Consider the following 22,142-nt stretch of genomic DNA (forward strand, 5'->3'; position numbering starts at 1 on the left):
CAGGCGGCACCAGCAGGGCATCTCCAGGGCATTAGCTCTCCAGAGCAGCCTTCCCTGCTCACTCTTTCCCCCCACTGTCTGCAGAAGAACTTCCACGGACCATCTGCTACCGAGTTAGTCAAAGTTTATCAACTTGTCCACACGATTTCTCTCCCAAAGCTGCACAGTTGGTCCCATTGTCCATTGTATGCCTGCTTTTCTCATTTCTTAGGAAAGTTTTCTTTTTTGTATTTTATTCTGTTAAATTTGAACATGGATCTCAGATACTTACTACCAACAAAACTCTTCAGTATTTTCCTTTCCTATTTTCGTGTCCTACAATTGTAGTCTAGAGACCAAGTAACAAAGAGGAGCCTGGTAGAGAGACCAAAGAGCCAAGGTGCATAAAACCAGAATTTGGGTCACTTTGTCTCTGACTTGCTTTTGTGACTTGGGCAAGTTGCAGCCCTTCCCTGTTTCAGTTTCCTTATCTGAAAAATGCAAAGTAAAATGTTGATCTACTTCTTGAGTTCTTTGACTTCTAGAGATAATTTATGGAAAAATTCTCCAGGAAGGGCAACTGTAGCTACTGGTACTTCTGTTAAGTTTATTAGCAACAGCAACATCATAAAATTACTAAAATTGCACCTGTGCCTCATAGTGAGAACTTTCTTCCCTAGTGTGAAACAGGTATAAGGCATGTCCCTATACAGACTCTCCGTATTTTGAGTGTTTTTCCCTTGAAGCTGCCTGTTGGGGAGATGCACTGTGGTCCCCTTAAGTTCTTTTGGTCGCAGACCTGCCACCATTAATGAAATTACCAATCATTTATCTTAGATAGAGAAAGCACACAGTGCCATCCCAGTTTGCTAGCTACCATCGGCATCCCTAGCTTGTGAGATGCTTCTGGTTGCAGATGACTAGTACCTAGACGTGATGTAAACTAGAGTCTGGGCTGCCTGTCCACATGTTGAGGTTCTGTGCACTTTGCAGAATGTGGTTTCCTGAAGATTCTGGGTAAAAGTAGTCATCAGTCAGAGCCTGTGTGCAGAAAGCTTGACAGTCTCCTTTGTCATGCTTTTTTGCCAGAAGACATCAGTGCAAATTGGCCCTTCTCTGCACACCTGTGTGTTCTTCTGCAGACTAGCAGACTAGCAACTTTTTGGTTGTATTAGAGAAAATAACATGAGTTTTTTGTTTTGTTCTGTTTTGTTTCCAGCACCATTCAACAGAGTTAGCAGTAATATCTAGGAGACGCATTACGGCTGTCAAACACACAACATTTAAGCGTGATGTCTCTCTGTGCCTGAAAATGCAAACCCTTGTTTCTAGCGATGTGACCACTTCCTTCTGCTTCCAAATCCCCTTTCTTTGAGCCAATATGGTCCCTGCCAGAGAAAATGGCAGAATTGGGCTAGGTTAGCATGCTTGCCAAAGATTTAGGTAAGAGACATTATACAAATGTCTAAATTATTGCAGCTTGGGACTCTGAGATTTCTAAAAAACACTTTCACACAGTTCATTATTGTTAGTATTCGTGACTATTTGATAAGCTCCAGAACCTTTTTCTGCCATAGAAAATAAATCATTCCTAATGGCTGGGTTTTTTTTTTTCTTTTTTTTTTTTTTTCTTTTTAAATGTGAACTTTTCCTGAAATAGCCATACATCATCACCATACCTTTCTCTGTTTAACACTGTTTTTCTTTCCTCTGTCCTAGGATGGTCGTCTGCGGATGAATGACCAGCTGATTGCCGTTAATGGGGAATCTCTTTTGGGAAAATCCAACCACGAAGCTATGGAGACACTGAGGCGATCAATGTCCATGGAGGGAAACATTCGAGGGATGATCCAATTGGTGATTCTGCGGAGGCCAGAGAGACCAATGGAGGTGATGCATGTCTTTGGTTCCCTCTGCAGATTGCCCAAATGGCCCCGTAGGGTATGCAAACTTCCATCACTAGTATCATACTGATTCTGAAATTGGAAAAACCTGCCCCCGAAGGGCTCTGATGGATTTACGTGTGGTTATATATTATAGGTATAACTAGAAGGTATAAAAATGTTCATACAAGGTAAGTAATTTATCAAATGTAACAGGTCCATATTTTCTAGATTTTCCCCCAGAAATTTCTAGAGATTTGGACTTTATGAACAAGGCTTTATTCATATAATAAACTGTTAAACTATATAACATCTTTATATACTTTTTGATTGATGTGCTGATAGTGTCTATACTTTAGAAAGTTCTTGATCAGATATATATAGTGCTTAATATGAAGATTGTTGTAATGCGCTCAGCTCTGTATATTTTCCCCCATAATGTGCACATGGATAATATAGACCTGGGACTTAACTAATTTAAAACTTAAGCTGTTAAGCAAGCTGCTTGCTTCATGGTATTAAATAAATGTTTTTAATTTAATAAGTATTTTTGCAATATTTTATCTGATTTTTCTATGGATTTTTTAATATAAAAATATTTTTACCTAGACGTGAAGCGTAACCATAAAATATTCTCGAATGCCAGTACCCCTAAACATTTCACTTACATACAATTATAATATGTATATATTATACAATTATTAAATTATACAATTATGTTAGTATATTTATAATAAATATAAAATATTCCTAAAACATTTATTTTCTCTAATATATAAAAATAATTATTAAATACTTCTGAAATATATTTTAAGAAAAGATAAGGAGAAAACAGTTGATCATAGTTGAATTAAGAAAAACATAAGCATATCACACAAATATTCTCTGAGGACAAGTAATATTTGTGTAATCTGGTAATATGCAAAGTTAACATAGGATGTTAACAACACACTCATTTAAAATATTAGTTTTAATAATAAGTTAAACTTAAAAATTAAAAAAAAAGGATTTTTCAAATTAAGGCATAGTGGAAGGTAGTTGAAGCTCATAGCAGTTAAAAGCTTAGGCTCTAAAGTTATGGATCACTTGAGTAAAAATCCCAGGTTGTCCATTTTCTGGCGATGTGAAGACATACATAGTTGAGTGCTGAGTGCTTACGGATGACAGATACTGTTGTCTATTTTGTCCCTTAATGTATCCTCATTTCCCAGCACACAGTAGACACTTAATAAATATCGTTTAATGAATGAATAAAAGATGCATCTGAGACCTACTGTATCTGAGGGGGTCAGCTGAAGTAGTAAACTTGTAAACTATATCTCACTTTGTTATATTATCAGCTATCGGAAGAGAGTAACTGTACCTTTTTACTCTTCTGTACATAACCTTGTAAATGTTAAATAAATGTAAATTGGCCAATTACTGGAGACTATATATAATGAGCCAACTCGTTTACAACATTTGTGTCTGCCTAAGTGACAGAGAGGCTTCCATGAATATTTAATGGATTTTACTTATGTACATAGTTATAAAACCCTTATCTTTTCCTTCCATCCATGATGGAATTGGCTCCTTTCTGGTTTAATATGATTCTTACTCTGGAGCCTTGGGATTCATGGTACCAGTTGTCGGGGATGGGTCTGAAGGATGGTCTGTGGGCCCCTAAGCCACCCCTTCTGTGTATCTGTGTATTACGTCTTCCTTAAGATTTCTTGGAACAAAGATATTTCAAGTAAGAGAAAAGTCTGGAAGGTGCTGCTATAGAGTACCATACCTGTACAAATAACCAAAAGTTAAGGAAAAAAGAAAAGAAAAAATGAATACAGTTGTTAGAAGTTGTGTCCCCCACCTCTCACCTTCCCTTATTCCATGTGTTTCTCTAAAACAGGTGTTTGCCTAGTGGGTGAGCGTTCTGTGGTTTGGCTCATCTAGTTGAGTCATTTTAGCATTCGCATTCTCCTTTACGGCAGGTATTTCCATGTTGATTCTCAAGCTCTGGGGTGGGTTGACAATTATTCCATCAGAAGAAAGAACTAAACTTTTAGTTTGTTGCCCATCCTCAGAAGTGTCTTATTAATAAGTTCACCAGGAAATTAATTGGGAATTAAGAAATGGGACAAAAAGCAATTTTTACGAGGACATTTAAACAAGATCCCTTTTCGGTTTCCCTAATATTTACATGCTTTCCATGGGGAACAGACAGGCACTTGATTCTCTCAGCTACCGAGAATCTCTGTGGTACCCATGAAGATTAAAGAGCATTTTTTCTTATAAAGACAGCAGCCTCTAATGTACAACTAATCTTTATTAAATTGGAAAAAAAAAAAAGTCTGCAGCTATTTGACCTCCCAGCTCTGTGTTTTACTGTGTCACAGCGTATGTTGTGCACTCGTGTTTTTGGTGTCTTCTCCTGTGGACCAGCAGTCACCCTCAGGTACAATAAAAGCACCACAACCTAGAAAAAGGTCTCAGCACCACTCATACGTGCAGGCAAATCAATTAGTTAGATTTGGCAAGATTACCAAAATGGTTACTTGAACATTATATTGATATAAAAAAAAAATGAAGAAGCTACTTAAGAAAAGTCAAAATATATAGTTGTTGGAGTATTTTCCCACATTACCCAGATGTACAAGATACGTAAACAGTTTTGATGAGGGCCTCGTGAAGAATACATAATGAGTCCTTGATTGGATCAAAATCATTTGAAACAGAAACATGTTTTTCAAAGGATGAGCTTGAGGTTCAATTGTAATTCTATTTGAGCCTAGAGACTTGGTATTAAAAAATGGGTTATGACCTGTTTTTTTTCCTCTTCCCCAAAACATTTCCCTCCCCGCTCCACGCTCATCTTAGTAGAAGGAGAATATGTTTAAAAATCCATTATATTTTTTATTGGCTGGGACACTAATGGAGGGCTCCACGACAGCTCTATTTTACAGGCTGAATATTTTAATTAGGCTGGTTACTGATCAGTTGTTGGGATATCGATTGTGTCATTTATCAAAGAGCTGGGAAAGCAGAATTTTTGTTGTTGTTGTTAAAGCACAAGGCTGTGCAAAGTGAGCCCTGGCCCTCCTGCCTGCCTGGGCTCCAGCTTTAATTTAGGAGGAGTTTGGTTTGACTAGCAGTACAGAGGCAGAGGGTAACCCTGGCTGTGGGGAAAAACGTTCTGAGCCTTGACAAAGAGCTAACAGGGCTTCAGCAGCTGAAAACATTTTAATTATTAAGAATGCATAAATCGAATGTTTTAAATATTTCGTTTAGGATACCGAATGTTTGTAACTAAGAGGAAAGTATAATCAAATTGCTTGGACCAGATGCTTTGCTCAGAAGGAAAGAGCTCTGCGGGGGGAGGGGGGTGCGGCATCAGATCCGTGTTTCTGTTTGGGTGAGATCCTCTCACAAACGGTCAAAGGCACAACCATGAGATGGCTTCCGCATGACTTCCTTGTGTTAGGAAGGCACATAATATGAGCCACAGCAGAACCCAGTTCTCTGTGCCTCAGTCCTTTTGAACAAACAGCTGGGGCTCTCTACACCTGGCCCCTTTCTACTGCCTCTTCACACCTGTGTAACATGGCTTGTGGGGGGTGTTACTCTGGCCATTTTGAAGACACTGTGAATTTGTTTGCAGGCCATCAAAATCAAAATTGGAGGGGAAAATATCAAAAAGCGGGGGGGGGGGGGGGGAGGGGAAGCTCAGGAGAACCACTGTCTGGCATTGTCACGGGGTTTGTTTTAGCTCCTGGCCTAAAGACCTAGTATCGCAGTGGGACACACTCATGGCATTTCAGTGACAAACCTGCTTAGGTTCTGACTTGTCCTAGAGCATATGCACTTAGTCACTGAGGGAGAGAGCGAGGAACCAGCTGGTTGGCAGAAAAACACCCTTGGCATGAGCTGTATTGTTGCCACGAGCTGTGGTCCCAGATGGAGGAAAATTTGAAAGAAGCCAGTTGTAAGTGGGGGGAAAGAATAATCAAGTTAATCCTCTTTTGTGTTGGCTATGAGTACTCCTAATCCTTAGCACCACATTGTCAGTATTTTTTTTATTTCATATTCAAAGATGTTTTATTAACCGATAGGGCCATTTTGAATTTTCAGTCGAGAATTTCTGTGCGGTAGACTTTTGGAGGATGGTTCATAAACTGATCATTCTACCTCGCTTTCATTGACCAAGTTAGAACGTATTTCAAAAGCAAATATAATTTTTATTTTCGTCCCTTAGGAGCCTACAGAATGTGGGGCATTTTCTAAGCCATGCTTTGAGAATTGTCCAAACGCTATAAACGCCTCCAGGAGAAATGATAATAGTTCATTGCATCCATTTGGCACTTACAGTTCACAAGACAAACAGAAAGGTAAGAGTCTGTCCATTTCCGTCTACTACAAACAGTGTGAGAAAATACAAGACTATCTTTTTTATTAAAAGAAAAAAAAAGAACAAAGGGGAGTTAATTAGACTAAGTGCAGACTTTGTTACCCTGAGTCATGAGCACTGAGAGGTGATGGGTGGGAAAGCTGACTCAGAAGTTGTGAAGCAGATTCCTGGCATTGCCTCCAGTCTAAATGACAGTTTCTGTGCTTGCTGCCCCAAACATGGAGGATTCTGTATAAAACAAACCATGCCTGGAGAAAAAGAAATGGCAAAGTGTTATTTTTTTTTAACAATCTTGTAATATAAGAAGTTACCTAATGTAGATAACTATTAAACTTAAAAAAAAATGTATGGACAAGTATTAAACCATAAAATGGTCGTATCATGATTCACAGATTTATGCTAGACTCTAGGAAGGGTGTGGTAAACACCATAACCGAGATCTTTTTGTTAACAGTTAGAATGTTCTTATTATTCCCTCCCTATGTTGTCTTTCCCTTATTATGCTGTACTAGTAGACCTCTAGATATAAAACATTTGGACTTTGTTTTTTTGGTTTGAGGGCGAGAAGGAGAGAGAGAGACTGTGCGTGTGCGTGCATGTGAGTGGGGGAGGTGCAGAGAGAGACGAGAGCAAGAGAGAATCTTAAGTAGGCTTCACACCCCATGCAGAGCCCAGTCTTGGGGCTTGATCTCACAACAGTGAGATCATGACTTGAGCCAAAATCAAGAGTCAGACTCAACCTGCTGAGCCACCTAGGTGTCCCTGGACTTTCTTTGTTTTTAAAAAATCGTACTTCAGGTCATCAAGAAAATAAAATTTTTTTAATTTCCCTGCATCTCCTTTCTTTCTAATAACATTAAGTTTTTGTATTGCAAAGGCAATACATATTCATTACAGAAAATTTAGGGAAAAGCAGTAAAAAGAAAATGTAATATTACTCATACTTCTAACTATCAGAGATACTAATCGATAACATTTTTGCATCTATATTTCAATTTTTCATGCAAATATGCATATATAAAATAAGATGAAAATGACATATACTATATATAATGTTTAGGGAATTGCTCTTTTGATTAATAACACATTATGATCATCTTGCTCTGTCGTTGAATATTTTACAGCATCACATTCAGTGGTTGCATAGTAATCTATCGAATGGAGGTACTGTTTGTGTAATCGATCCCTTATTTACATCTAAGATGTCATCCAAATTTAACTACATGAGAAGAATATCTAAACTCTGAGAACTCCATCAGGACAGGCTTGTACAGATTCCTCTAGAATTCTTTCATCAGAATAGGACGTTGGTTTTTCCTCTGATTCCCTCTGTTTTAGTGAGAGTAGCAGCTACAGCTGTGACCATTTATTAAGTGTTTACTGTCTGTTAGATTCTGTGTTAAGCAATTTACATACCCACTAGAAGTGGGTAATACTGTTATTATAATTACACTCACTTTACAGATGAAGAAATCGAGAGTGAACAGTTTACCCAAGACTACATACTTGATCCATGCAGATCCTGGATTCATCCCTTGTCTCTCTGATTCAAGCTCATTCCCTAAACCCCGGCATGGACCCTGTCTTACATTGGTCTCTTGAAATTGTTGAAGTCCTTTCACCTGATACCAAGAATGTCCATTAAAAGCTCACTTGACTTTGTATCAGATAAAGAAATACTCAGTATGTCTTTTCTCATCTTCTTTAAGAAATTAAAATTTGTTTTGACAAAGCGAGATCTCTTCCTGAGACCTTAAATCACAGTAGCAGGAGAATCTGGGGAAGGAACAACAAGTTTTACACAGACTAGCACAGCTTTCTCTCTATCATGCCCATATAATGATCAAGAACATTACCATCTGTATTAAAATATCCAGCCTTTACATAATTTGATTGGCATTTAATTCTCAAGCAACATGTGATAAGTGATAATCCAAGTTCAGAGTTTTATTCCTAATTATACCACTGACATCCAAAGGAATATTGGCACATTAGCTCCCATCGTGTTTCATTTTTTTCAAGATTTTATTATAAGTAATCTGTACGCCCAGCGCAGGGCTTGAACCCACAACCTGAAGAACAAGAGTCTCATGCTCCACCAGCTAAGCCAGCCAGGCGCCCCTCATTTTTAATAGCTATAAAATATTGATGCTGAAGTGATAATTATGCAGAGTATTTTTAGAGGACATCAAGATACCCAGGGAAATGGGATAGTACCTCCAGAAAGGGTAGCAAAGGCCAAAATAATGAAACTATAGAACTAGTTAAGTGTAAGTATACACCCAGAAAAAATATATATTTATTGATTTAAGAAAAAAATTTTAGTGTTTGTTTATTTTTGAAAGAGAGAGACAGAGACAGAGCGTGAGCAGGGGAGGAGCAGAGAGAGAAGGGACACAGAATCTGAAGCAGGCTTCAGGCTCTGAGTTGTCAGCACAGAACCCGACGCGGGGCTCAAACTCACAGACCGTGAGATCATGACCTGAGCCAAAGTCGGATGCTTAACCGACTGAGCCACCCAGGCGCTCCCAGAAAAAATAAAAAAAAATTTCAGTAATAAAGTCTAATCAAAGAACTTGCTAACAATAAAATGGCGTAATACTTTGAAACTTCAGTAGAATGTTTTGAGTTTGTATTTCCACTGAACCATTAGAGTCCTTTGGGTACACATAGCCATAGACAATTACTGGGAGTCCCTGTTCTCTTCCTTTTGAGACATGCTTCCAGGTGGAACACCTTATTACACCAGTGAAAAACCACACAGGTCAACTATCTACAAGGTTCCTACTCCACTTCCTTCCGCCATGTCAGTTTTCCAAGGTGACCAAAAAAAAAAAAAAAAATTCAGTTCTTTCAAGAAGTGACTGCAATGAATATTATTTTTTTAAAGCAGCAAAAGCCTATTGTTATTTCCGTGTGGATCTGTTATACAATACTCAGTTAAAGAATTAGGCCAATCAAGGTGTTGACTTATTACATTTTACTCAGTTAAAGAATTAGGCCAATCAAGGTGTTGACTCATTACATTTTAGTTGTAAGAGGCCAGTAGATGAAATTCTCTTTTATGTAAGCCTATTGATATATATATATATATATATATATATATATATCTCAATATATAATATATATTATATATCTAGATATTATATAAGCCTATATCTATATATCTATACATATATTATATAAGCCTATTGATATATATATCAATTATATCTATATATCTATATATATCTATATATCGATAGAATTTATAAACATGATGCTATAGAATAATATAATCATCATCTCTTTGTAATATGAAAAAAATTAAAATTTTGAGAACCATTGAGAGTTTCTGAATTTCAGATGCATGTGAGGTAGCAGTAGGCCACGAAGGCTCATGAAACCTGAGTGAATGTTGACTCAACCCTACCAAGTGTTTTAAGGAGCCGCTTTAGAAAAACAAGATTGAGTTGACAAAGTGTAATGTCTAGTGAGGAAAGGAACTGTTACAGCCAAAACATTAACTTTTTTCTTCCCTTTTTCCTTTCCTTTGTATATTTAAAAATCCAATGTTGATATGTGTGTTCCATCTATTTTTGTAATAATAGTACATACCACCCACAGTTCCACGGTTATTTTTTTTATATATATACATATTCCTGTCAAGCTGTTACATGGAAAAGGCATTTTTAGAACTAACATTTGTGGAAATCGTAACATCGGAAAATTCACATTTGTGTTTGAGAATTGCTAGCAATGGCTGCACTAGAATAAGTGTGGTCCTCCAAGATGGGAATCAGGATGGGGGCTGTGTCCCTCGGGTCTACTGCAAAATCCTATTAAGCATTTGAATGATAGTAAAGAACATGAACTACCAACACTGTATTTTCTGAAGCATTTTGCCGGCAGATCTCACCCTGGCCAAGTCGTAGTCAAGTAATAGTAATAAGCACCATTTGCCTCTGGTTTGCTATTATCTCTCTTTCCATTGCTCTGGTTTCCCCTGTTGTGCTCTACTCCTGCCTCCTCTCACCTTTCAGCTCAAGTGTACTCCAGTCCCATGTGTGAGTCACCCATTGCCCCAAGTCTGCCCTGGACCCAATGGAGGCCCCCATAGATATGCCATCCCCACCCCAAACCAAGCCCTTTGGTTCTGTATCCTCTCTCACTGGGCCCGTGTTACCTGAAGTCCTTTGAGGAGATACATAATGTATAATTATTCCTAATGTGCCCTCTCTGGGGAACTAGCATATGTCCACCCCTCTATAGTACATAAGCCACTACCTTTGGAGTCATGATCAGAAATTGAATTATACTTTTCAATTTGCCTGATGTTTATCGGATACCTCCATTTTGCAGAATAGACTCTCAGAGATGCAAAGATGAATACAATGCTGTTACAGCCCTCAAGAATAGGCTTTAAATTTTTTTAATTATAAAGAAATCTAAAGCAAGGATCATCAAACTTTAAAGGACCAGATAATAAATACGTTAGGCTTTGCAGGCCTAGAGATCTCTGTTTCACCTCTTCAGCTCTGCCACTGTAGTGCAAAGGCAGCCATGGACAGTACGTAAATGAATGAGCATGACTGTTCAATGAAACTTTATGTATAAAACCAGATGGCGGGCTTGTTTTGGACCAGAGCCACAGCTTGCTGAGCCCTTGTCTAAAGTTGTAATCTCTTTTACTCTTCTTTTTTGATTCCGTAAAACAAGTAACAGTCATAAAAAATGATTAAAATCAGGGCCCTTGGGTCATGAATGAAGTGGTGACTAGAGGGTGCACTGGCGACATTCACCGGCGTAAAAATAGGGTGACCGTCAAGACTTAACCTTGTACGTGTGATGAAATCGAGAATTTTTCTTTTCTTTTCTTTTTTTTTTTTTTTTTTTTGGAGAAAATAATACCAGACTTTCACATTGATATAGGGTTAATAGAGGTGTTTGGGCCAAGAGGAAAAAAATTCCTTATGGCATCTGAATATGTTTAAAAATGTACCAAGGATAAAGGGTCAACAAAGAGGGCATTCACCTCTCCACCTACAGCTACTTTAAAAAACATAGATTGTTCACGTGGATAAAACAAAAATTAAAGGTAATGGTTGTAATAAAACTTGAAGAAGCCAGAGAAAATGCTGAAGAAGATGAAGGAGAGGAGAAAGAGGACAAGGAAGTTTCTCCAGTCAGAGAAATAGATACATAGGTGATAGAGCGATAACTCATTGCAAAATCAGCATATGATAAATGTTATAAGTGGAATTATTTCCATAATAATAATAAAACCCAATGTCAGTGAATAAAACCCAATGTCAGTGAATGAAGGCAGTGGAAGTATTTTTCTTGTCTTATCACAGCCCAGTGAGGCAGAAAGATGGAGGCCGTGCTCTGTGCAGTGACTGAGGGTCCTGGGCTCGTTCCATTGGCAGCTGGGCCATTTTCTAGAGCCTCAGCCACTCCTTCTTGCAGTTGGTAGACAGGAAAGGTGGAGAGAGTGCACCTTCTTACCCATTGAGACTGGGGATGACAATGACCAGAACAATTCTCATTCTATTGGAAAGACCTAGTCTAGGTACAAAGAAGCTGGAAAATGAGGCCTGCATGTGCAGGAAGAAAGAAATGAGGTCTGCATGTGCACACAGATACAGTGAGCATGAGTATTCTCTGTCATTATTCTAAAAGTATTGACAGATCCCAGAGAAATAGTAAAAGTTTCATAGAGGTGATGATATTTGAGGTGGACCTTGAGAGAAGGGCGGGACTTTGATGGATGGGAGTGGATTTTCAATTATGTAAGCAAACACACTGAGGCAGGAAAGCCCAGGTTGTGGTTGGGGAACAGTAAGTAGTCTTGGGTGGCTAACGTGTAATAGGAAATGAAGTTGCCCACAAAGGGCACAGACCTTCTCTAGGCTACTGTGTGCAACTGAGAGGTTTCTGAGAGGGCAAGTTACATGATCACAGCAATATTTATCACCAGTGTGAAAGACGAGGTAGGAGGTTGAGGGTAGAGAGATTACAGCCTGTGGAAAATGTCCCAATGTGTCCCTTGTCCCCAATTTACAGTGTATTTCTTCTGTTCCTGTCAGCAAGCCTCTGGCTGCTTGACTCCTGCCATATTACCAAATCACTAGATCACTTGGGTGGAGAGCAGTACAGGGGGACAGTGATGACTGCCTTTGCTCACCATGCTTCTATACCTTGGTCACCCTGCCTGTAAGATCTCCTGCTTTAAGCCTCCTACCCAGGCACATGCCAGCACTGCTAGAATTACCTCCATTTTATACTAGTCCCTGGGGCAGAGTTTGGAGCAGGTTTTCCTTAGAAACAGAACCAATGAGATGTATATGCATGTATACAGATATATAATACAATAACATATAACACAATGTAAACATACATAACATATAATGGTATGCAGTAATACATGTAACATATATAATATACATAGTAATATATAATAACTAATATAATGAGATTGATTACAAAGGATTGGCTCATGATTATGGAGCCAGGCAAGCCCCAACATTTGTAAGGTGAATGGGCAATCTAGAGACCAAAGAGAGACAACAGCATAGTCACGATCTAAAAGCCAGCAGACTCAAGACCCAGAAAGAGTGAGTGATTGGTTTTGGGTCCAAGGGCAAGAAAATGCCAGTGTCTCAGTTTGAAAAGAGTCAGGCAGGAAGAATTCTCTCCTCAGAGGAGGACAGTTAGCATTTTGGTTCTATCCAGACCTTCAGCTGATTAGATGAGTTTCACCCACATTAGGGGGGACCCTCTACTTTACTCTGCCTGCTGATTTAAATGTTAATCTCACCCCAAAACAACCTCCCAGAAATACCCAGAATAATGTATGATTAGATATCTGGGTACCCTGGACCCAGTCACCAGTCAGGTTAACATACGAAAGTAACCATCACATCTGGCATGTGGGCAAGTCAGGCAGGTTCTGTTACCAGCAGCCTTTCCTAGGGATAGAGACCCTGCAGTCAAGCAGGGTTCCAGCAATCAAGGACCAACAGGGTTCCGCCTTTTACTAAATCTCACTGTAATAGATATGCAGTAGAGTTTAGAATGTGTAGAATAATAATCTTTTTGTTGCTTATTAGCACTTTGCATTTATAAATCTATTTGAATATGCACCGTCTTATACAATCCTTATACTCCTCTAATGAAGCTATTCTCATCCCCACTTTATAGATTTAAAAAACTGGGGCTCAGAGAAGTTGAGTGGTTGGGCCAAGTTCATGCAGTTGTGGGAGCCATGACCGGAAATATGGTGGCCTTGCTGCATAGATTTTTTTGCTTGCCCAGGACACTCTATCATGCTTTTCACACATGAGTTGATGTTGGTAATAATGACGAGTATTAAATGACATAATGAACATAATACTTAGCATGATGTCTAGTACACAGTAGGGTCCCAACAAACTTGCTTGTTATTAGTTGTAGTCATATTCAGCATACAGGTCTAATTTTTCTAGAGTAGAATAGATTAGAAAAGTATACATCTTAAGTAGGAGAGAAAACCAGGTCTGACCCTAGTCTTTTGCCTCCAAGGCCTCAAACCCATGTACTTCCATTGTGGCACAGATGCAAAAATAGTATTTTTTCCCCTCTACCGTCTCTAAAGGGTGAGTAGATGTACAGTATCTCGTGTCTTTTTTAAGTACTTTTTGTCACTAAGGCCAATAACTAAATCTCCATATGATCCAGAGTATTCACTAGAGAGTCTTGTTTACAAAACCATTAAGGCACGAAAGAGATGGCTTTGTTAATCTTCCACAGAACACCAGTCATGAGCGACTGTCAGCCTTTTCTAGGTGGGAAAAGATATTCAAGATGCACGGTCTTGACTTGCCATGGGTTGCCAGCAGGTCACCAGCGTGAACACCCATTAGCAGGCTTAGATTTCCTCACACAGGCTGCATGAGCTCTCGTACAAATCCTTCACTTCTGTAGGAGGACTTATTTATTTCAAGGTTGGTTTATGTGTTGGCGAAAATTGCATCTGTGAGGTGGACTGAAACAAAACCAGGCACTGAACAGTTCTGCCTCGAGCTTACAGCTTCATTGGTTCATTGTTTTTTAGAGCTATTGCTTCCCAGTGACGGATGGGCCGAGGCCGAAGTACCACCTTCTCCACCACCACATCCCGTTCTGGAATTGGGCACTGAAGATTACAGCCACAGGTATTGATAAAATGATATATCGTAAATGTTCCTCGTTATGGTGTTTCTGCGAAAACCCAGCCACCCTATTTTAACTCTATTTCTTTCCAGAATGGAAATCTCATAGCATCTGTAATTCCTTTTCAGTGAAAGCTTCTCATAGCTGAAATTAATAGCTTAGAGTATTCATATGTTGCTTCCTGGAATTTAAAATTCGTCATATATTATAAAATATTTAAAGAAATTGTAGAACTTTCTTTTATCATGTTGAAAAACCAGAGAGCTCAAAAGGTTATATGGGAAGGTATAAAACAAAAACTGGGAGGACATAAAGCTTAGTTTTTATTTTTTTCTTCACTTGTAATTGGTGAACCCTAAAGGTATTTTAAAAATAAATGTTCCAAGAAAGTTAATGGAATCTAAAAATTAAAGCAACACCATATATAATCTAAAATATTGAAAAGAGTACCCAATATTATATCCATTCTGTAATAGAAACCAAAAAATCAATAATTTTTAGGATCTCACAAGCATGAGAGAGAGAGATTTAGTAAGTATACACACCATCTGACTAGTGGAATTCATAGATTTTGTTCTTCTGATGAGTTTTAAAAATCATTAACTTGTCCCTTTGCTATTTTCTGTATTTATTATGGCTATTAAAAATTGTGTATTTTATTCCATTCTATGTCCCTTGATAATCCTGTGAAATTTTTTCATTTTTCTTGCAGCAATGCTGGTGTCATTCCTATTATGCTTTTTATTACGATCTGCTAAAAATAAAGCAACACAAAAAGAGTATAGCTAACTCTATTAGCTGGAAGCTTACCTATATTTAGCTATCTCTGATTCCTATGTTTTTGAAGTCAGCTATCTTACTCAAATACAATTTCACCAACTAGTAATGTTCTAGATCAGTTTTCCAGGGGTTTCTTGGAAGAAAATCTGGACATGTTTAATTGTGTTCATTCATTTCCATTGCCTGCCTCAATCCTGAATCAAAAGTGACAGTTTTCTGTCATTAGAAAATACATTAAAAACATAATTTCTTTCATTTTCCTTTACTGTTTGTCCTGCGTGTATGTGAAAAACTGTTGGGATAAAGCAAAGATGAATCAGATATAAAACCTACCCTCAAGAAGATGGTAGGCCAGTAGGGAAAAATGACAACTAGTGCACAAGGTACAAAGTGATATTTACCAGAAGGTATAAAATGCTCTGGACATCCAAGGCAGAAGACAGGAATCAGGGGAAAATGTTATGGGAAAAATGGCATTTCAGCTAAACCTTAAAGTATGAATTGGAGGTGGACAGGAGAAAAGCCCAGGAAGGAGGTGACTTTCGGAGAGAGGAAAGGGTAAAAGGAACAGCATGGAAACTGGGAAAGTAAGTTGGTTTGTGCATCTTGTATCCTGGCTGACTGGCCAGATGATGGAGCCCAGAGTGCAAGGGTAAGGAATGCAGATACGTTCGTCAGATAGTAAAACCTTGTTGCAAGGTTTCAGCAGACAGCATGGTAAGACCTGGGTCTTAGTTGTGTACACGTATTAGGTAAATGGAGAAAGGTTAATATCCATTGGAAGCCAGAGACTCTTTGCAGGTTTTCGAGGGCAGTAGCCATGAAAGGTACTAGGGAACAGTGCTGGGGAGGGGAGGGAGCTTTCGGATGAGAAACCTCTTCAGGTGAGAGAGGGCCTCAGAGATATTGCAGAGATGGAATGATTGGGAATTGACACCCTTTTTGGCTGCTTCAGTGTCTCCACAGATTTCTTCTGTTGGCGGGGGAGGGGCGGTGACAATATCAAGTTGAGTGAGTTCAGTTGTGGATGGGGAAAGCCATAAAAGAGGATAGTCTGGGGACTGGCAAGAGAAGAGAGGGCTTGAATGAAGAGAGGAGCAGCATGGCTGGAGAGAAAGGGGCAGAGCCAAAGACATTTTTGAGATGGAAGGAACAAAGGTAAAGCTTTGAAACTCTTCCCCCGGGATCTCCTGACCTGCACCATCCTGCAAGCTGCTGTGTTGCCTAGGTGACCGGTAGCAGCAGGGGGTTTGGGATGTGTGGAACTCGGGATGGAGGAAGGGTTGGAAGGGAGCCAGGAGGGTTGAGCAAGGGAGGCTGCCCTGGCCTTCAAAAAAAAAGTTAAAAGCCCTCTAAAAGGGAAAAGTGGTGCTTTAGGGATGCAGCCAGTCTTGTGAAACAGAAAATGACTCTTGCATGAGAAGTGAGACACAAATGTGATCCAACTTAATGCCTGCGTCTTGAACCAAAAAGACATCAGGAGTTTCCTGAACTTGTAGTATTATGTCATCAATTATTGGACAAAACTTGAGAATACGTGTGTCTAAATAAAAAATAAATGTAAAGGAAGTATATTTTCTGCTGTGATATTTCAGGGTGGTTGTAAGGCAAATTAATAACAGAATACATTCAATTTTATTAACAGTTTCAACAACATTTGGTTATTCCCTACATGTTTATATTTTTCCTGTCTGCATACTCTCTGGGTTCTCTGTCTCTGCCTCTCCCCTCCCTCCCTCCCTCCTTCCTTCCTTCCTTCCTTCCTCTACTCTTACTCATAGTAGCCAGTTGTTGAAGCCCTATTCATGGACACCTGAGACTTCAGAATTTTTTTTTTTTTTTTTGCCATACCTCTCAAAGTCTTCTTCCCCTTCCTTTTTATTTCTGACAGTTCTCCTTGAACATTCATGGCTGGGTCTTATATGTCTTTTACGTTCCCGATTTGTCACCATATTCAGGACACTAGCATATGTTTCACGCTACCTTTATTTATTCATTATGCAGCATAATTTGACATTGAGTATCATTTCTATTTGATAGAGTCCCTGGTTGTTGATGCTGAAAATATGGCCTTTATTTAAAACATGTCTTTGGCCTGTCAACTTGCAGCTTCCCACTACAGCCACTCAGCCATGAGCACATGCTACCTTTCTTCAAAATTAAAACATGTCATATTTTAGAGTTAATCGCTGTGTCACCCCTTCCCTCCAAAAACTTTCAATATGTAGCATAAAATTACAAATGGTTTCACTGGTCTCACATCTCTAAAATATTTTCGCATTAATTCAGTACTACACTTCATTGTTTGTACCGTATGCTCACCTTGACTCTAATCTTGCAATTTCTCATATTACACTTACTTCCCTCCTTAAAGATCAGCCTTATTTTGCCTTATTTCTTCTTGGGCATCATGGCAAAATGGGCCCTTCTATAGAAGGTTCCAAACTGTGCACTTGGTCCCATTCAAAGCAATGGCAACAGATGTATGAATCACTATGATCAATTTAACGGATTGATTCAGGTATAGATAGTGTGCAGACATACACATGTGAACATTTGTTACATTCATTTGTAGAAAGCAGCTCTTTGTTTCTTTGATCAGCCTGCATCATATCTAAACATTTGTACCAAAAAATTCACTTTAGACAGATCCTTACCTGATGTTGCTTAGCAAGTGGCATTCCACCTTGCTGTTTAAAACGGGGATGGGGATAATTTCTTCCCGAGAGCCTCAAAAAATCTGAATTCTTACGTTTAATATGTCAATTAATACTTAGTTTGGTGTAAAGTCAGACAATAAAACAGGTTAACCAGTGTGTTACTCAGCTGGGTACGTTCCCCTTGTCTCCCTGGAGCAGAGCACTTTAAATGCAGTGTGACCCAAGTTTTAATGAGGAATATTCATGTTGGTCCTAAACCACCTCCCTAGTGCCTTTCATTGTAACTGAGGGCATCTGTTTGGGTTAACACTTCGATCTCCTTGTATTTGATGGTATGTATCACCCTACTGAAACAAAGAGCTGACCTAAAATGCAAGCAGCATAAGAGAGTGAGTGAATCTGCACAAAAAGGGAAAGTTTTGATTTCCATAGTGTCAGCATCATTTGCACTTGGGCCCCGGGTTAGCCACCATTTTAGCCAAAGCTTCCGTGGCTCCAAGAAAAGCACTATTAAGAACAAACAGTTCTGGGGCGCCTGGGTGGCGCAGTCGGTTAAGCGTCCGACTTCAGCCAGGTCACGATCTCGCGGCCCGTGAGTTCGAGCCCCGCGTCGGGCTCTGGGCTGATGGCTCAGAGCCTGGAGCCTGTTTCCGATTCTGTGTCTCCCTCTCTCTCTGCCCCTCCCCCGTTCATGCTCTGTCTCTCTCTGTCCCAAAAATAAATAAACGTTGAAAAAAAAAAAAAAAAAAAGAACAAACAGTTCTGGTCCTCACTTTGGCACTGGCCAGCTGTGTGACCTTGGAACATCAGCCTCCTCTTTGGGCCTCGGTGTCTTATCTACAAGAATTAGATGAGGTGACCTTTAATGCCTTCCGGCCCTTAAATTCTCAGATTCTATGAAGGCCATGAGTCTTTCTGACACTAAAACCACATCATCACAAGACATCAAAGGATGAAAAACTAAGTGCAAATAAAGGTCGAATAAACACATTTAAAGGCAAGTGCTTCCAGAACATCGAGGCTCAGGGGGAAGCTCATGTTCATAGTAGCCTCTCAGAATTCTTCTTTAAAATGGGCTGAAGCAATTGGAGTGTTGCTGTTACGCCAGGCCATTGTCAGCAGCACGGGTGGTTCAAGGATTTCTGCCCACCACTGGCATACTTTGTCGTCACTCCCTACCACATCAGATGTACTTTATATATGTCAGTGATATTGAAAATATAGCCAGACACCAAGAAAGAAGCCAAAGACAAACCAAAAGCTTTGTAATTATAAAGATTATATAATTATATAGATTTGAATTTCTTGAGACATTTTCATGAAACCATGTATACATAGAACAAAAACTGACTTTAACAAAAACAGAGAAAGAAAGAAACTGGAAAAATCCTATAGGTAACCCGAAAAGCAAAAATTTACAGTCATTTGGGCAGCAAGAGTGGTCTATTTGCTTACCTGGTTATTTGTTTCCTAAATGCTTCTTTGCCACTTACTCTGTGCCAGAATCTCTTCTCCTTACTTTACAAATTTCTTTCCAAACTCATTGTATCTCTTAGTAAACGCATGAGGCAGGGAGTGTAATTATACCCATTTTATACATAAGGAAATTGAAGCACAGAGAGGTCCCATTATGTGGCCGGGTCCCATAACTCATCAGGAGCAGAACCAGGATTTGGAACTAAGCAGACCAGCTCTGGCATCTGTGGTCTTGAGCTCTGTGCTCTGCGCCTGTCATAGGTGCTTCCTTAAGCCACCCACTGTATTACAATAATGGAGGTTCACCCATTAACTCAGCAATATTATTATGGCTGCATTTTAATTTTAATATTCCTGCAAGGCAGTATTGAATGTGCATAACTAATGAGTTTCAGGAAAAGATTAAACTCATTTTGGAATATTTGGTTAAGAAATTGAGGTCCCCTGTACATTTTAGGATTCTCATACCTAACAGTTCATTTTTTGTTGTTGTTTTATTGTTCACATAAAGTGTCAAATCCCAACTGTTTGAAACCTCAACCTCACTCGGTACTTTCAGATTTATCAGATACTTGATTTGGGTTTCACTGTGTTTAAAATTAGAATAAAGCTATGTTGAAATGAGCCACCATATTAACTTTCTAAATACATGATAATACCAAGGGAGAAAGCAGCTATAATTTAATTTATAAAATTTATAAATATGATTTCTTTTCTAACCACGAAATAAGGCATTGTCTGCAATTCCCTTATATAATCCCTTTCAACCTCAAGCAAAAATAAATAAAATATTTAGCAGAAATAGAGTTATTTGAGACGGACTACAAGTACTAGGAAGCCTATAATGGGCATTTAACGTATCTTGTGTCTAAATCGTCAAGCGTGCTTTTCCTGTTATTTCCTTTTTATATTATCGATGAGCAGACTATTTGCTCAGTATTAACATTAGTTTTAGGAAATAGACCTAAATAAAGTAGAAAACCAAACTACTGCGGCCATCAGTCTTTCAGCAGGATGGTTTTCTCTAAAGGATACAACCCTTTCACTTGTTTTTAAAGGAAGGGCATGCTTAGCCCACGGAAATCTCTTAACCTGCTCTTAGGCTCTGCTAATATCCAGTGACCTCCTTTGAAGCGCCAGTTCATTCCAGGCTCGCCTTTCCCACTGAAAGTTCTATATTGTACAGCAGGATCCCAATTAGCAGAAATCAGTGAAGAGGAAAACATGATATTAGCCAGAGAATATTTTATTTAAATTGTGGAGTGTGATAAAATACTTAAAAATAGAGTTGCTACATCTCATGAAAGCAACCTGAGATTCAAGAACTCGTTGCAAATACATGGTTGGGAACTACAGGGGGAATGAGGAGGGGCTGTGTTCAAAATGACAACTGCTTCCTTTACCAAAGGAGAAAAAAAATTTTTTTTTTTTTTACTCTAAATCTAAAAATGCATGTGGCTTCTTTCCATAGCTCTGGGGTGGATTCGGCAGTGTATTTTCCAGATCAGCACACCCACTTCAGATCCGTGACACCGGCCAGGCAGCCTGAATCAATGAATCTGAAAGCCTCAAAGAGCATGGACCTTGGTAAGTGAGGGCCAGTGACATGCAGGTCAGCACTCCAGCCTCAGCCCATCTGTCTTCCCGAATGTCCTCCCTTTGTTTCTTCAGCTCCAACCTTAGGGGGCAAAGTCTGCTGAAGCCTGGAGGAGGGGCTAGTGGTCATCCCATCTCCCTGTCTCCTCTCACCATCTAATTGTAATTACCCCTTTTTAAAAGAGAGAGAAATGATATTTTTATAAAGTGGTTCATAGAGGTCAGAACAATAGGATTATTCCTTCCAGATGGTCAGAATACCATAGGCACCAGTAAGTCACCTGCCTCTGTATTTGTACTCTCACTTCCGCCAGAGCCTTTGCATTTCTCACGTATGCACCTGTTGCAGGGTCTGGGAAGATAGTGTGGTTAAATGAATCCTCTAAAGGGTTGCCCATCTCCATGTACAGTGGCTAGGGGTAGCAGCAATGAGGAAGCCTTATCTCTTTAAATGCCCATCTCTAGACACTGTTAACACTGAAGGGAAAAAAGGGTCTCTGGGTTTGCCAGATCGAGGGTGTCAGGGTACCCTGGGCCCATGCCTGCACAACCTCATTGAGTTTCCGAGCTCTGCAGGGAATTTCTGGATGACTTTTGGGTGCTAGGGCAGAGCAAGGGCCCCTGCAAATTGTGTTCTCCAGGTCCTAGGATGTGGGAACCCGGAAGACAGCTCAGACACCCAAGAACATTGCTGTGCCCTCATAGGCACTTGGAGAGAAACGATTCTGAGAGAAGGGTGTCCGTGCAAAATAAATCCTCAGGAAATATTCATTGCTGCTGGGTGCTCGCAGGCCATGCTTTGCAAATTTTTTTGAGGCATATTGCATATTTCATTAGTAGCAATAAGAGTATAAAATAATCAAAACTTTGTGCTCCACCAAGCCATCTGATAAATAGTGCTTATCTGTTACTCAGATAAGTCCAGAAAAACGTTCAGTCAGGATGAAACAAGGGAAATTGATTCCATTTTCTATAAATTAACTAGGTCACTAGGATACATTTGTTCTAACCACCTACAGTGAGAGAAGGATAGAAATCCTGAGCACTGGCTGGAATAGGGGATTTTCTTGAGGGTGAACCTTTGACAAACCAAAGGAATAATGTGTGACAGTGACCAAGGTTATTATTAATAATTTCAGGAAAACTTGATTTTTATAAAATGCTTGATAAGTATTTTTATTGTATCTTTCTAATTTCTCCATGGGGAAAATG

General features: G+C 39.3%; 1 protein-coding gene across 1 annotated transcript in view; it reads left to right on the forward strand.

The window, feature by feature from the left end:
* PARD3B (par-3 family cell polarity regulator beta) overlaps nucleotides 1-22,142 on the forward strand; it is a 1,010,919-nt gene that overhangs the window by 605,120 nt on the left and 383,657 nt on the right. Inside the window, exons 12-15 of the mRNA XM_030325489.1 lie at nucleotides 1,699-1,869; nucleotides 6,094-6,226; nucleotides 14,321-14,420; nucleotides 20,806-20,921. Coding sequence (XP_030181349.1) covers nucleotides 1,699-1,869; nucleotides 6,094-6,226; nucleotides 14,321-14,420; nucleotides 20,806-20,921 — 520 coding nt within the window. The remainder of the gene's footprint in view (nucleotides 1-1,698; nucleotides 1,870-6,093; nucleotides 6,227-14,320; nucleotides 14,421-20,805; nucleotides 20,922-22,142) is intronic.

The sequence above is a fragment of the Lynx canadensis genome, chromosome C1, assembly GCF_007474595.2.
Source record: "Lynx canadensis isolate LIC74 chromosome C1, mLynCan4.pri.v2, whole genome shotgun sequence".
Lineage (NCBI taxonomy): Eukaryota > Metazoa > Chordata > Mammalia > Carnivora > Felidae > Lynx > Lynx canadensis.